Source organism: Diachasma alloeum, unplaced genomic scaffold (genome assembly GCF_001412515.2).
Source record: "Diachasma alloeum isolate Michigan unplaced genomic scaffold, Dall2.0 Dall_scaffold_78908, whole genome shotgun sequence".
Lineage (NCBI taxonomy): Eukaryota > Metazoa > Arthropoda > Insecta > Hymenoptera > Braconidae > Diachasma > Diachasma alloeum.
Window position 1 is genome coordinate 506,834 of NW_021683643.1, and position 13,796 is coordinate 520,629.

The 13,796-nt window shown below is 37.0% G+C and overlaps 1 protein-coding gene across 1 annotated transcript in view; it reads left to right on the plus strand.

The window, feature by feature from the left end:
- LOC107047882 overlaps nt 1–13,796 on the plus strand; it is a 44,209-nt gene that overhangs the window by 27,421 nt on the left and 2,992 nt on the right. The window contains exons 2-6 of the mRNA XM_015270775.1: nt 3,409–3,891; nt 6,366–6,537; nt 12,443–12,504; nt 12,594–12,726; nt 13,657–13,768. Coding sequence (XP_015126261.1) covers nt 3,409–3,891; nt 6,366–6,537; nt 12,443–12,504; nt 12,594–12,726; nt 13,657–13,768 — 962 coding nt within the window. The remainder of the gene's footprint in view (nt 1–3,408; nt 3,892–6,365; nt 6,538–12,442; nt 12,505–12,593; nt 12,727–13,656; nt 13,769–13,796) is intronic.

The window sequence follows — 13,796 nt, forward strand, 5'->3', positions numbered from 1 at the left end:
GTAATGTGGGGGNGGGGGGGGGGGGGTGAATGGAGATGGGGAGAGATTCACAACTGCACTGGAACTGGTGGATAAAGGGAAGAGGGGATTAAAGGGTGTAGAATTGCCCTCTGGGGGTGGGAGGATATAAAAAGTGTAACCAAACCCTTCATCTCAGCCCCTCGAGCCTCAAGTACAATGGCTCTTTTGCACTTTATCTCCACACATCCGCAGGCGCTTTCAAATGCCGTAAAGGGAAAGCATTCAGTTATATCTCCTAGGTATAAAAATTTGAACAACAAATCTTGAAAAATCCAACGTTTGTAGTTTCACACAAATAAAGAGAACAGATAGGTGGAGGGGAAACGGCTGCAAGCTGAGGGACTTGAGTACACATAGCACATCTGATAGAATGAGCATAAGTATTTTTTCTTCCACTCAAATATGTGTGGAATAACATATTTTGGGTCTATTAAAAGTCGCTTTCAGGGTTCCGGTTGTCGCGAGTGCTGCAGCTGGTTCCTCAAACCCTCTTGGAAAAAAAAAATCTGCCACGTGCCCCATATCCCCCGCGAGACCGCCTTTAGCCGGTCAACACTTCTGTTCTTGTGAGGGATGAGATAAAAGGCGCTTTGGGTTTTCAATTTTTCGGGGAAAACGGAGGATGCGTGGACCTTCCTTGTCGCACTTCCTCGGGGGTGGGGTTATGGAAATGGAGCATTTTTCATCATCAGTAAGTGGTGGAGAGAAATGAATAATGATTTTTGGGAATTAGCGGGAGGGGGATGGTTTGTCAGCGAGTCTTTTAACGCGTTCTTTGAACATCGGAACTTCCTTAATTCTACACGGAGAGAAATATTCAATAAAAATTACCAGAAAAAAGACGTAAAAATTACGTTTCGAAACGTAATCTGGGAGCGAAGTAAAATTCAATAAAAAGTGTCAATCGTCACGTAAATTCTACGATCTGTTCCGTAAAAATTACTCAAACGTCCGACGCCTCACGGCTAGCCATGAGTCACCGTGAGGGGGAGATTTTAACACGTTCCGTAATTTTTCCGGTACTTTTCGTAAAAATTCTTAAACATCCAAGAATTTTCATGTTCTGAGGCATAATAAGTCTTGAAGTTTCTGTTAGATTTTACAACTTCCAGAAAAATTACGTGACTTTTTCGTATTTTTTCGGTGATAGATCCGAAAATTTACTGAACGTTTCAAATTTATTCTCTTATATTCCTATAGAAATTCACTGAAAACGATTCTCGCTTGCGGATTACGTGAAATGGTCCGTAATTTTTCTTGAATATTTCTCCGTGTAAGCCCGTTTTGCAACGATTGTGTTATTTAAACTTTCAAAATCTAAATTTGAAACATTCAAGAGATTTAACAAAATTGGAAAGTTTACTACTTGAGTGGATTCCATTATTTCAGTAGCGAAATGGTAAAAGGAGATGAGTCAATTTTGACTATTGACCAGTTTTCAATCATTATCTCGCAATCTACGGGAGATAGCAAACTGTTTGTTATAACCTTTTTTGTGGAGCCGATTGATTGCTACAACAAATGTAATTACGAAAATTTCGCCATCTCCCTTAGATTTGGAAATATTCCTCAAACACTCAACTGGGAGATAAGTCGACTTATCTCCGTTTACCACTTCACTACTAATTTCAACTTTCAAGATCGAAATTGGAAACATTCACGGAATTTCAAAAAATTAGAATTTTGAATTTCATAAATTTGTCGCGTGTCTAGAGTAGAGTAAAATTTATGAAATTCAAAATTCATTTATTCATAATCTATCGCGAAAAATTGGGAAAAATGAAGTTTTTCGTGGTAAAATCGATGGGGTCCGCGATTTTCCCTAGTTATTCCCATATTCCGTCATATATCCCAAACCGTTTAATGGCTCCCAAGGCCCAGTGAAGACTTAAGTTCCACCGACGTATCCCCTCAAAGAAATAATTCAATTTAACTTGGTATGAGAAAGCGCTTTCCTATCATCAAGAAATCCTCCTCGTCATTAAGACAAGCTCAACATTTCTTGACGAAAATTTTTTTTTCTCAGTGCAAGACATTTTTCTCTTGAAAATTTTCAAGCCACGAGTTTCATGATACAAGTTGGGGAGGTTGGGGTAAAACGGACACTTAACTTTTTTAAAAATATTAATAAGGGGTTGAAATGTTGATGAAATTTAGTAATTTTTTTTTTCAATACAAAGAACAAATCTTTCCTTTCGTGACGAGACTGAACTGAGCTCAATTGATGAATTTGTTTCAGAGTTACGAACAATTTAAAAAAAGTCTCAAGTGTCCCTTTTACCCCACCCTCCCCTAAATCCGAACTTTTCAAGAAACTCTTTTTCTCAGTGCAGTTAAAAACTCTCGTTAACAGCAACTAAATCCTTCCATCAGTGTACTAAAAAAAATCATGAGTATCATGAAATTAGTCACCATCAAAATACCTGGAGATTTCACCTCCAATAATACTGCGGGAGTCACGTATTGATCCAATTCAAACTGACCCAATTGACAAAATTACTCATCCCACCAACGTCATCTCCCCCACAAATACAAAAACGTTTTGAGTGACATTTTTTCAATTACCCACAGTCATGCAGATCCCCGGTCATCACAAGACCAAAATGATGTGTGACTCTTCAATAACGGTAACTACCCAGTGATGACTTCACACTGTAACCCCAAGAGTGGAAAATCGAGGTGGTGATAGTCATCTGGTGGCGGATGTTACGCGCAACTCGCGCAATTACAAAATAACCCGAAACGTAGGTGTCCAGTTCACGGTATGGAACTCAACTCGGATTATAAAAATTCGTGTGTGTAAGTGTTAGCGTAAAAGAAAGAGCAGTAACGATGTACATGAAACCAGGAGGGAAATGGCCAATTATTAATCAGAGCTAGAGCTATGCACGTGGGACGTCAGCAGTCATGTGTCGTTTGCGTGTGTCACCAACTTATATGCGACGCTTGCCCATACTTCCCCGCTCATACCACTAATTCGGGGCCCCTCAGAACCCCAGTGTATAGCGCCAATTCTAGGTAGATTCAGTCTTATCAGGCCTGTCGATAAACTCTCGATGAGATAAGATTGCATCAGTGGAATTTTTACCACTCAAAAAAGAAAAACGAAATAATAATTTCAGTGTGTGAGCGACCCTCGAGGCACACTACGCGAAATACAACACAATTATCCATAAAGAGCTGAGTCTGTTGCACCGCGTAACGAAATAAAAATCCCATAAAAAATAAATTAGTGTCATAAAGGAACAATGACATCATCAACGACAGTAAAACTCAATTTTGATTGAATCAGTCTCCCCTGAATTGGAATTCCTCTATTGTCAGTGGTTCATACTGTCTGTCATTATCCACAATTGTAATCACTTGTAATTACTTTTGTATTTTCAGGGAGACGACGACACGTGCGTCGAAATTGTGGCGGTGTACCAGGTGCTGTTGAATCGTCACAGGAAGAGGAAGCGAGAACGAGCGCACTGGATGGACAGTTAATAATTGATCCCCGGAGAATATCCGAGGATAGGCTTGATGACGTTAGACTGCGTTGTCTTCATTATCGTCGGCATATTGAGGAAAATAGATTAGATGATAAACAGAGATGGAAGCTCAACGAGGTTGTGGATACGAGTCGAAAGGAGGTGGAAAGTATTACGAGGATAGCGGAGATTCACAGGGGGTCGTTAACGACGGGTATACAGAGAACGTGTCCTGACGATAACAGTGATAACTCGAGATGTAGATCGAGTTCATCGTCGTGTCATCGGAATGATACGTCGAGGTCTCCTGGTGTTGCCAGGTTTCGTCGGAGACGTAGAATTCCATCGTACTTTGCAACATTACTCGTTCTTTCCTACACGTTGTTTGGAATAACAGGTACAGTGTGTTGACTCATTATTTTTTGCTTAATTGAAAAATTAATTGCTCAAATTAATCCAATTGTGATTTAAGAATGTATTACACCCTTTTCGTCAAAATTCAAGTTTTTTGAATTTTTCTGGCAAAATTGTTGACCGGATTGACGTGAAAAAATATACCGTTTTTGCGTTTTATCATTACTTAATAACTCACGAAATTTCATGATCGTGCAATCATTTTCCTGCATTTTTTCTAAAACTTCTCGGAAATTCAGAAAAAAATGCTTTAGAAAAAAATGCAGGAAAATCATTGCGCTACTATGAAACTTCGTGAATCAGTCAATAATGATAAAATGCAATAACGATATATTATTTTACGTCAATTCGATCAATAATTTGCCAGAAAAATGAAAAAAACGTGAATTTCGGCCGAAAGGGTGTAGTACATCCTTAAAATATTATTACCAATGCCATCTTGACTGAGTTCGATCGTTTGGTGCTGAACAAATTTATTTTGAAACGAATGTTCAGGGAAAGGTCGGAAATTTTAACGTTGGGGCAATGGTGAACCAAATTTCAAATACATTGGCATAGAAATTCCAGTCGGAAGCAAATTGCTAATTTAGTAATGTTTAATTATTACAGCAATTTCCCGCGAGTTTAGGAATTTTCCCGGGCTATCCTGGGGTTCCACGTATTTTTTCCTTTAGAGATTTTGTGGTTTTTCAAAAAGTGAGAGTGAACAAGTAATTTGGTTCTGAAATTTTCTGGAGATATTGAATTAAAAATGTTTCAAAGACGATATTCTTAATTTTCAAGACATTACATAATGATAATCCGAGAAAATTTGTAGTCTCTATTTTTAAATTTCTGTCATTTATTCTATTCATTCTATTAAAAGACAAGGATAGAAATCGAATTTATAGGTATTCTTCCATTATTCGAAAAAACATCGATTTTAAAACTTTCGGGAGACATTGAAAAATTAATTTTTTTATTTTATTGACAACAATAAAAAATTTAATGTTGGATGGTGAAGAGTGAATAAAAAGTTTTGGAATCCCTGATTGAAGAATATTTTTTCTCAATTCAAGAAGGAATATTCTTATTCCACGAATCAAATACTCTTGATTCAGAAAAATTCAGTCTATTAAGATGAATTTGAAGAGGATAATTAGCGAGTTGCCAACACGATTTATTGAAAATGTTTGAAAATTGAACGGTAAATGAAAAAAAATAAGCATTCTGTCTCAGATGCTTCAGAGTTTTCAGAATATTACAACCATGAATCATCCGAAATTAAATATTTTTTCTCTATTTCGATAACTATCAAGTCAAGCTGCAATATCCGCTGAATAAAAAGTTTAAGACTCCTTAATTCCAGAACCGTTTCTTCTCAGTTCCAGAGTGAATATTCTTGTTAAAAAAATCAAATCAGCAGCGAAGTGGTAAAACGGTCTAAGTCGACTTATCTGCCAGTTGAGTTTTTGAGGAATATTTCCGAATCTAAGGGAGACAGCGCAATTTTCATAATTGCATCTGTTATAGCTCCCAATTGGCTCTACAAAAAAAGATATAACTAAAATTTCGCCATCTCCCTTAAATTCCAAGATATTCATTGAAAACTGGCCAATAGTCAAAATTGACTTGAACCGTTCTACCACTTCGCTTCTAAAATACCCTCGAATCCAAAATTCTACGATGACTCTTCGAGTTTAAAAACCTACTCGTTCTTTCGTCCACGGTGTTTGGAATAACAGATACATCATGTTATTTTATCATTTTTTTCCCTGGCTACCCTGCGGTTTCACATTATATTTTGTCTTTAGATGTTTTTGGGCGCATTTTTGTTATTTTCTTTCGCCAATCGAGTGATCGTTAAATTTCAACAGGTGACAGATAGCAAAACCCAGGGCAGATGCGACCCCAAGTTTTGAGGCACAACAGAGCGCAAACGGTCGCCTTGTGTATATACTTGACGAGCCCTTGGCGCACACGCACTTTTTTTTTTCGCTTCTACAGTTTCTCCGTCTCTCTCTGCTTACCCCGTATAAGACTCTTTTTAAGCACCTCTCGAATATCGGGGCCCAGAGGCCCATTGTGATATTTCTAAAGCCATCAGCCGTGGGCCCTTTTCGCTATTATATTTATATTTTATTATTTTTTTTTCCTCCTCTTTCGTTCTCTCGTTGGGTTTTGATGCCAGTTGATTGTGTAACGTACACTTCCTATCGAATTAATCCATTGATTTTTCGGGGCCCCTGGGGTTTCTGAGTGGACCACAGGGGCCAGATTAATTCGAGTGTATGGGAATTTATCGGGGAAAACGGGGATTTGTAGTTTTTGTCTCTAGGTTTCAGCTTTTGTTAATTTAGAGAATGTAGAGCAACCGCCCACATCGGTTCCTATGACAGGATGATACGATAAATGAACCGTTTCACGATGATTATGATTGGTTAATGATCTAATTGGGGATAATTTTTCCGCTTGCAGACGCGTGCTCGTCGAGGTCGACGCCTAAGCCAAGACCACCAACACCGACACCAAGACCCAACATCACATTCCACATGTACACATGTCCACCGGATTATGCGGAATGGTACTGTCTCAATGGGGCAACGTGCTTCACCGTCAAAATCCAAGAGTCACTTCTTTACAATTGTTTGTGAGTATGATAATTCATTGGTATAAATACTTGGGAGTATTTTGGTAGCCCAGGGATTACATTCAATTTTAATTTTGTTTGTTGTTGTTCATTGAAACGTTTTGGAATTCTTCGAGAAATTATTTTATATTATTTATTATTTTAGTTGTAGAATTGATTACTTTCAATTCTGATTTTTTTGTTGTTTTTCAATGAAACGTTTTGGAATTTTTCGAGAAATTATTTTATATTATTTATTATTTTAGTTGTAGAATTGATTACTTTCAATTCTGATTTTTTTGTTGTTTTTCAATGAAACGTTTTGGAATTTTTCGAGAAATTATTTTATATTATTTATTATTTTAGTTGTAGAATTGATTACTTTCAATTCTGATTGTTTTGTTGTTTTTGAATGAAGCGTTTTGGAATTCTTCGAGTAATTAATATTTTGTGAGAGAGCAGATCAAATATCGAATTTTTTGACTTTTTTGAAATTGTGGGAATTATTTGTGATAACGACAGGATTTCGGTCCCGTTGTTTTTTGTATTGTCCAAGAACCCTTAGTTTATTATTCTCAATTATTAAAGCCCTTCGTGGACTGATGAGAAAGGGGTAAATAGAATTGAATTCTAATCTGAATTCATCAATTGTCACGAGATGTTTTTTAATTGACAATATTTTAAAGAGGATTTTGTGCGAGTTTCGAGAGGTTTTATTGGAATGATGTGAAAATTTAGTACTGGATGGAAAATATATGCATTTTGTTTCATGAGTTTTTAATGCTTTTTGAAAAATCTAACGTTTTTCTTCTGCATCTCGATAAATATGGAATCAAGCTTCAATTCAGGATAATTTTCCCAAGTTTTTACAAAAATATGCCATTCAATTCTGAATTTCTGTTGTTGTTAAATGAAAAGTCATGAAATTCTGTTTTTCTTCTCAACTTATCAATTAATTTTCTTGTTTCACGAATAAAATATTATCAATTCTGAAAATCTGAAGGGATTTTTCATTAGTTTTTATCGAACAGATCTAGAATCTTTATGCTGCCAGGAGAAAAATTCCGAAAACGACGACCAGTTTTACCCCAGAAGTTCCTGAGTTGTTCACATAATGAAATTCCATCTAACTAATTTCCAAAAATTGCTGGGGTAAAACATTTTGCCTCCTACAGAATTTAGTCTACCCCAGCACAAAAAATTGTCCTTAAATCAACAACGAATGCTCACATTTTCAGTGTTGCCTCATTATGAAGATCTTCCCTGTAAATTATTGTCCTCATTATTTTTTACGATACTATCATTACACCGGGGTTAAAGTGAATGAAACAGGGTGCGAAAGATCCCCGGACGGATAAATACAAAACCCAGGACTGATAAACAGAGCTCATTTTAATAGCAGCGATATGAAAAATATGAAAATTAAAAGAGGCAAAATAAACCCGAGGTTTCGTGTCAAATTGCCATCAGTCACCCAAACTCCTCTCATGATTAGGAATAATGAGAAATGCAATTTAACCGTGGTAGTTACCGAGGAATTACTCCGTGCATAATTCAAGATGAATTATTCTTCAGGTAGTCAGGGGCTAAAAATTGTTGAAATGAGGGGCGAGCGAGAGGGAGAGAGGGAAAAGAGAGTCATTCGTAACTCAAACACAGTAGGGGGGAATGTCTTGCGATCACTCTTTGCCTTGGATGACCGAGGCCACACGCTAAAATGCAGATTTCAGGCCTCTGACCTTTGATTCGAATATGCGCCAATGCGGCAAAATCCGTGCTTGGGGCTCGTCACGCTATAAGTGGGGCGGGGGTTTAGTGCCTTCCATGCTAACACGAGCCACCCATGGGCGATTGTTGACCGGTCGATTTTTCATGTGCTTTACCAGATACCTTTAGTTCGTTTTATTCAATGATTAAAGCCCTTCGTGGACTGATAAAAGAAGGGGAGACAGAATTGCATTCGAAGACTTTAGTTCGAGAATAATTCGAATAATTCTCATTCATCTATTAAATGGATTTTCATTATTCACGTTTTTTACAATGAGGGAAAACCTTCATAGATTGATGAAAGAAGAACATTCAACTAATTATTTTAATAAATTATTTTGTCACCGTGGACTTTTCATGTGCTTTACCAGATACCTTTAGTTCGTTTTATTCAATGATTAAAGCCCTTCGTCGACTGATAAAAGAAGGGGAGACAGAATTGCATTCGAAGACTTTAGTTCGAGAATAATTCGAATAATTCTCATGCAATTCATCTCTTAAATTAATTTTCATTATTCACGTTTTTTACAATGAGCGAAAACCTTCATAGATTGATGAAAGACGAACATTCAACTAATTATTTTGACAAATAGACAGAATTGTATTTCAAAACTGTAGTTTGAAAATAATTCGAATAATTCTCATGCAATTCATCTCTTAAATTAATTTTCATTATTCACGTTTTTTACAATGAGCGAAAACCTTCATAGATTGATGAAAGAAGAACATTCAACTAATTATTTTGATAAATTATTTTGTCACGGTGGACTTTTCATGTGCTTTACCAGATACTTTTAGTTTGTTTTATTCAATGATTAAAGCCCTTCGTGGACTGATAAAGGAAGGGGAGACAGAATTGTATTCGAAGACTTTAGTTCGAGAATAATTCGAATCATTCTCCTATGCAATTCATCTTTTAAATTAATTTTCATTATTCACGTTTTTTACAATGACTAGAACCCTTCATGGATCAATTAAAGACGAACATTTGGTTTTTTTTTCTCTTGAAAATCAATGATTTTGACAAATTATTCTGTAACAGAACAGAACAAGTATCGAATGATCTTAAGGAGTAATTTTAGGAAACAGTTTCGATTCTTATTCCTTCAGAATTCTGGCAATCCCTTGTGATTATTCAAATAATTCTCATATTCAATAATAACGCAGTAATTCTCACCAATAAAAAAACTCTAGGAATCTTCCCCCATCACTGCTTACCGGGATAAAACCACAATGAAATCCCACCTGAATCTCCGATATCACACTATCGAAAACACTGGGAAAGCGCGGGAGTATTGAGAAACTCTCCTCATAGCCTCTGTATTCCAGTGTCTCCTCGGTCGCAGGTTTCAATGCGAAACGAAAAGAATTTGGCGGATCGCGTCCGACAAAGCGACGAGCGTGGGAAACGGGAAGCTCGAACGAGCACGACTCCCTTTTATTATTTATCCTGTTTTTTTTTTCTCTCCACCTCCTCCTCACTCCTGGTTTTCTCTCTTTTCCACTCTCTGTTGTACCTGATTCGTTTAAAGCCCACCATTTCAGCGTCATCTTCACTGCGGTAGATCTCCTCTCCAGCCTTCCGTGGTCGTTTCTTTTTCAATTATCCGCTGAGGACGAAGAAACTGCGCCGATGGGGTGGGGTAAAGGAGTTTATGTAAAAACTGAATTTTACACCAGACGCTTTGGCCAATGGAATTATCCCTAATGTTGTTTAAAAAAAAGGGGGAAAACAAACAAAGCTGAATGACGGTTTTACACATGAGAGAATAATGTAGAGAGAGAGAGATTCGACACTGGGATATTTGGGAATTTCCATCGGTCCAAGAGACTGGAAAAAAAGGGATGAATTCTTTTGACTCGAAAAATCTTTTTTCCATTTGTCCTCGGCCTTCCACTCCCTAAAAAGAGGATAATCCGGGAGTTGGCTGGTGAAACACGTACAACGGTAAATTCCATGGGGGCTTTGCGGATATATTAGAGGGGGTAACAAATATATTGAATATTTGGAATTGAAAGGAACGAGAGAATGGAGAATGAAAGATTCCGTTCTACTTATCTCATTTTCTCGGTCTCATTCCTCGACTACCATGTCGGCACGCTTGGGAATTTTTTCTACTCAATTTTTCCACGTACATTTTTCCAGGCTCCTCTCGGCACTTTTTGGGAGAGGGGGGGGGNGGGGGGGGGGGAGTCCCTTTCGGGGAACATGGGGCTTTTTCGGGGGCGTAATTTATTCATTGCACGTGCTCGAAAATTTTCTATGAGTTCCGAAAATTCAAGCATTGTGTCGCGCCGTTTTTTTACAGTGAGAGAGAAAACTCACTCATCACGAAAGTAATTTCTTCGACTAAATGGATCATCTGTTTAGGACGAATGACTTGGGGCTGTAAGTCCGGAGAATGATACAGGTCATGTGAGAGTTGTGTCAGGTGTTCGTGACTTCGCAATGAAGTGGGATTTTTTTTTGTATCAAGCAATCGATTTTTCGGGTCAAGGAATGCGAAAATGACTCAAAATACTAAATGCTTCGATTCCATCAATCGCGAATCAGGGGCTTTCATGTTCAATTAATGCAGAAATTATGCAAAAGAATCGCAATGAGTTATGCAAAAGAATCGCAATGAGTTTGAAGGATTTGCGGAAAAAAATGACCCTATTTTTTCATTCTTATCTTTTCTTATGGTTTTTATGGAGAATCCTATCTACTTCTAGAAAAATAATTTTTCATTCAGTGTCGTACACTGAGAAAAAACTGTATCATCACAAGGCTACAATTTATTCAGGCAAATATATCATCTCTTTGGGACGAATGACTGGGGACTAGAATTTCATGAAGGGTTCATAGCTTGAACATGCAGATTTCACGATGAAGTGAACATATGTGTACGTCCGTATGAAAAGGGCCCACTTTGTCGCATTTAGTTTCCGAGATATTCACGTTTTTCTATCGACGTTTCCCATTTAACCCAATGTTAAATTATTTTTTCGATCTTCGATAGCGACGTTATTTTTCACACTTTCGGGGTCACTTTTGGCTCAAAATGTGCGGAATCGTACTAAGATTACTGCAATATACATAACTCCAATACCGCCCAAGTGGGCCCTTTTCATGCGGACGTCCACATATTTGGTTTCAGCAAATCGTTTTTTTTTTTCGTGTCAGGAGATGCGAAAATGACTCAAAATACTAAAAGCCTCGACCCGGTTAATCCCGGATCAGGGGCTTTCGTACTGACTAAATGCAAAAGTCGTGCAAAAAAATTCCCAGGCATTCCTATCTGTTTGCACACTGAGAAAAACAGTTTTTAGAGAAGTACTCGTGGCTTGAAAATTTTCAAGAGAAAAATACCTTGCACTAAGAAAAAAAAACTTTCGTCAAGAAATTTTGTGCTTTTCTTAATGACGAGGACGATTTCTTGATGACAAGAAAAAGATTTCTCACGACATTTACTATAATATCTTCCATGAAATTTCAAAAATTCTAACAGTGTTGCGTAAATTTCGCGGTACGTTCATTGTGGCGTTACCCTTAAGGGGAAACGGAACCCCTGCGTTTATATGAATCTTTAGAATTGTGTTTTCTCCCGTAATTATTATGTTTTATTCATTAAACTACTTCATTGACTCAACAATGCGATAATCGAGTCGATAAAGTAATTTCATAGATAGAAATTAATAATTGTAGGAGAAAACCCAATTCTAAGATTTGATGTAGACAGAGGGGTTCCGTCTCCCCTTAAATCTCACTTTACGCACAAGTAACAAAAATTATTTTTGGGATATTCAATGACTTTTTCGCTCGGTGTATAAATCGTACAAGGAAGTATCTCGTGTGCTTAATTTGTAACGACGAGTTAATGTGCAAACCCTCGTGGGAATGGCATCAATTACGGTTCCACAATTAACCTTAATACCCGAAATATGGAGACGAAAAAAGAAATATAATGGTAATTGTCAGACCCATGATCCATCAGTTCCGCTACTAATTCTGAGGGAAATCCAGACAAAACTGAAAAGTCACTCAACAATTGAGTGATTAACGTCTCGCCGACGCAATTGCACTCCTATGATATTTAATTTTAATTGTAAATTGCACGGGGAGAGGTGTTACGTGGCCTGTACGACTCGTCTGATTATTTACTTTTTACACTTGCAGATGCGCCAATGGGTTTATAGGGCAGAGGTGTGAGTTTAAGGACTTGGATGGTTCCTATTTGCGTAAGTATCATCTCACCTCTTGCTTCACATCGTTATTTCCACTTGAGAATTATTTTTTAATGAGTTTTTATTTATTTTTTTTCATTCAGCTTCCAGACAAAGGGTAATGCTGGAAACCGCCAGCATCGCCGGAGGTGCCACTATAGCAGTATTTCTCGTCGTTATTATTTGTATAGCGGCTTACATTCACTGTAAACGTAAACAGAAAGAATTGCGATCGAGGTAAATAATGAAAAATTATTTTGAGAGGAGTGAGAGGATGCGACGACGTGACAAAACAGAATGAGTCAGTTTTCGGAACTGATGAATCAAAAAACTTTTTTTTTGTGGCTCTTTATCTTTTCAGAGCAATGGAAGAATATTCTTACTCGTGTTAATAATGCCTGTTGCAATATATCAATTTTTATTTTTTTGTTATAGTGTTTTATAATACAGTAATATTTTTATAATATCTGTTTAAGTTGATTCCGCCCTTAGCTGAGTTTTTCGTAATGACCTTTTTTGTGGTGCGAATTGAGGGCTGCAAAGAAGGTCATGAGAAAAATTTTGCTATACCTCTTAGATTTCGAGATTTTCATTGAAAACTGGCCAATTACTACTGATATAGTAATATTAGAAAGGGATTCGGGAATGATTGAATATTAATTCAGCACTTATTGATTTACCATTCAGATGATATATTTTGATTATCTGAGGATTAATAAACATGAGTAGATTAATTTTATAATAAAAAAATCATCAATTCAAGTGCAAGAATGAAGAATGAGTCCCGAGCTTTTTGTCTCAAAAGCCTAAAAACTGAGAATTTCATGCCTAGAATCGAGTAAATATTACTGAGAATTCGAACTTCTAAGGAAAATAGTCTTAAAAAATGTGAAAATTTCATTTATTTCCGAGATTTTCTACTCTCTTGATTCCAATACAATAGAGTTTTGCAATCCCGAGATATTTATTGGAAACTGGAATACTTTTTCCAGCGAGATTTTTTAAAGATCAAAGAAGGTCTTCAAAAAATCTCACTATTTTTCTCAAATTCTGCAATATTTAACAACAAATTTCAATGAAATTGATTCACTCTGTCTTGCCACTCAACTTCTCATAAAAAAATAATTAATAATAACAAATAATCTATCCTTTTTTTGTTAATTGCAGTAATAACTGCGTGGACACAGTGGATGGTCCTGGTAGAGATCCGGAGCTGAGGCCGTTCAGTAACCGCAGCCGCTCCCTCATGATCTTCATGGCCAAGAACCAAAATTCTTCGGTAAATAATCCACCCCTAATTTCCCCCA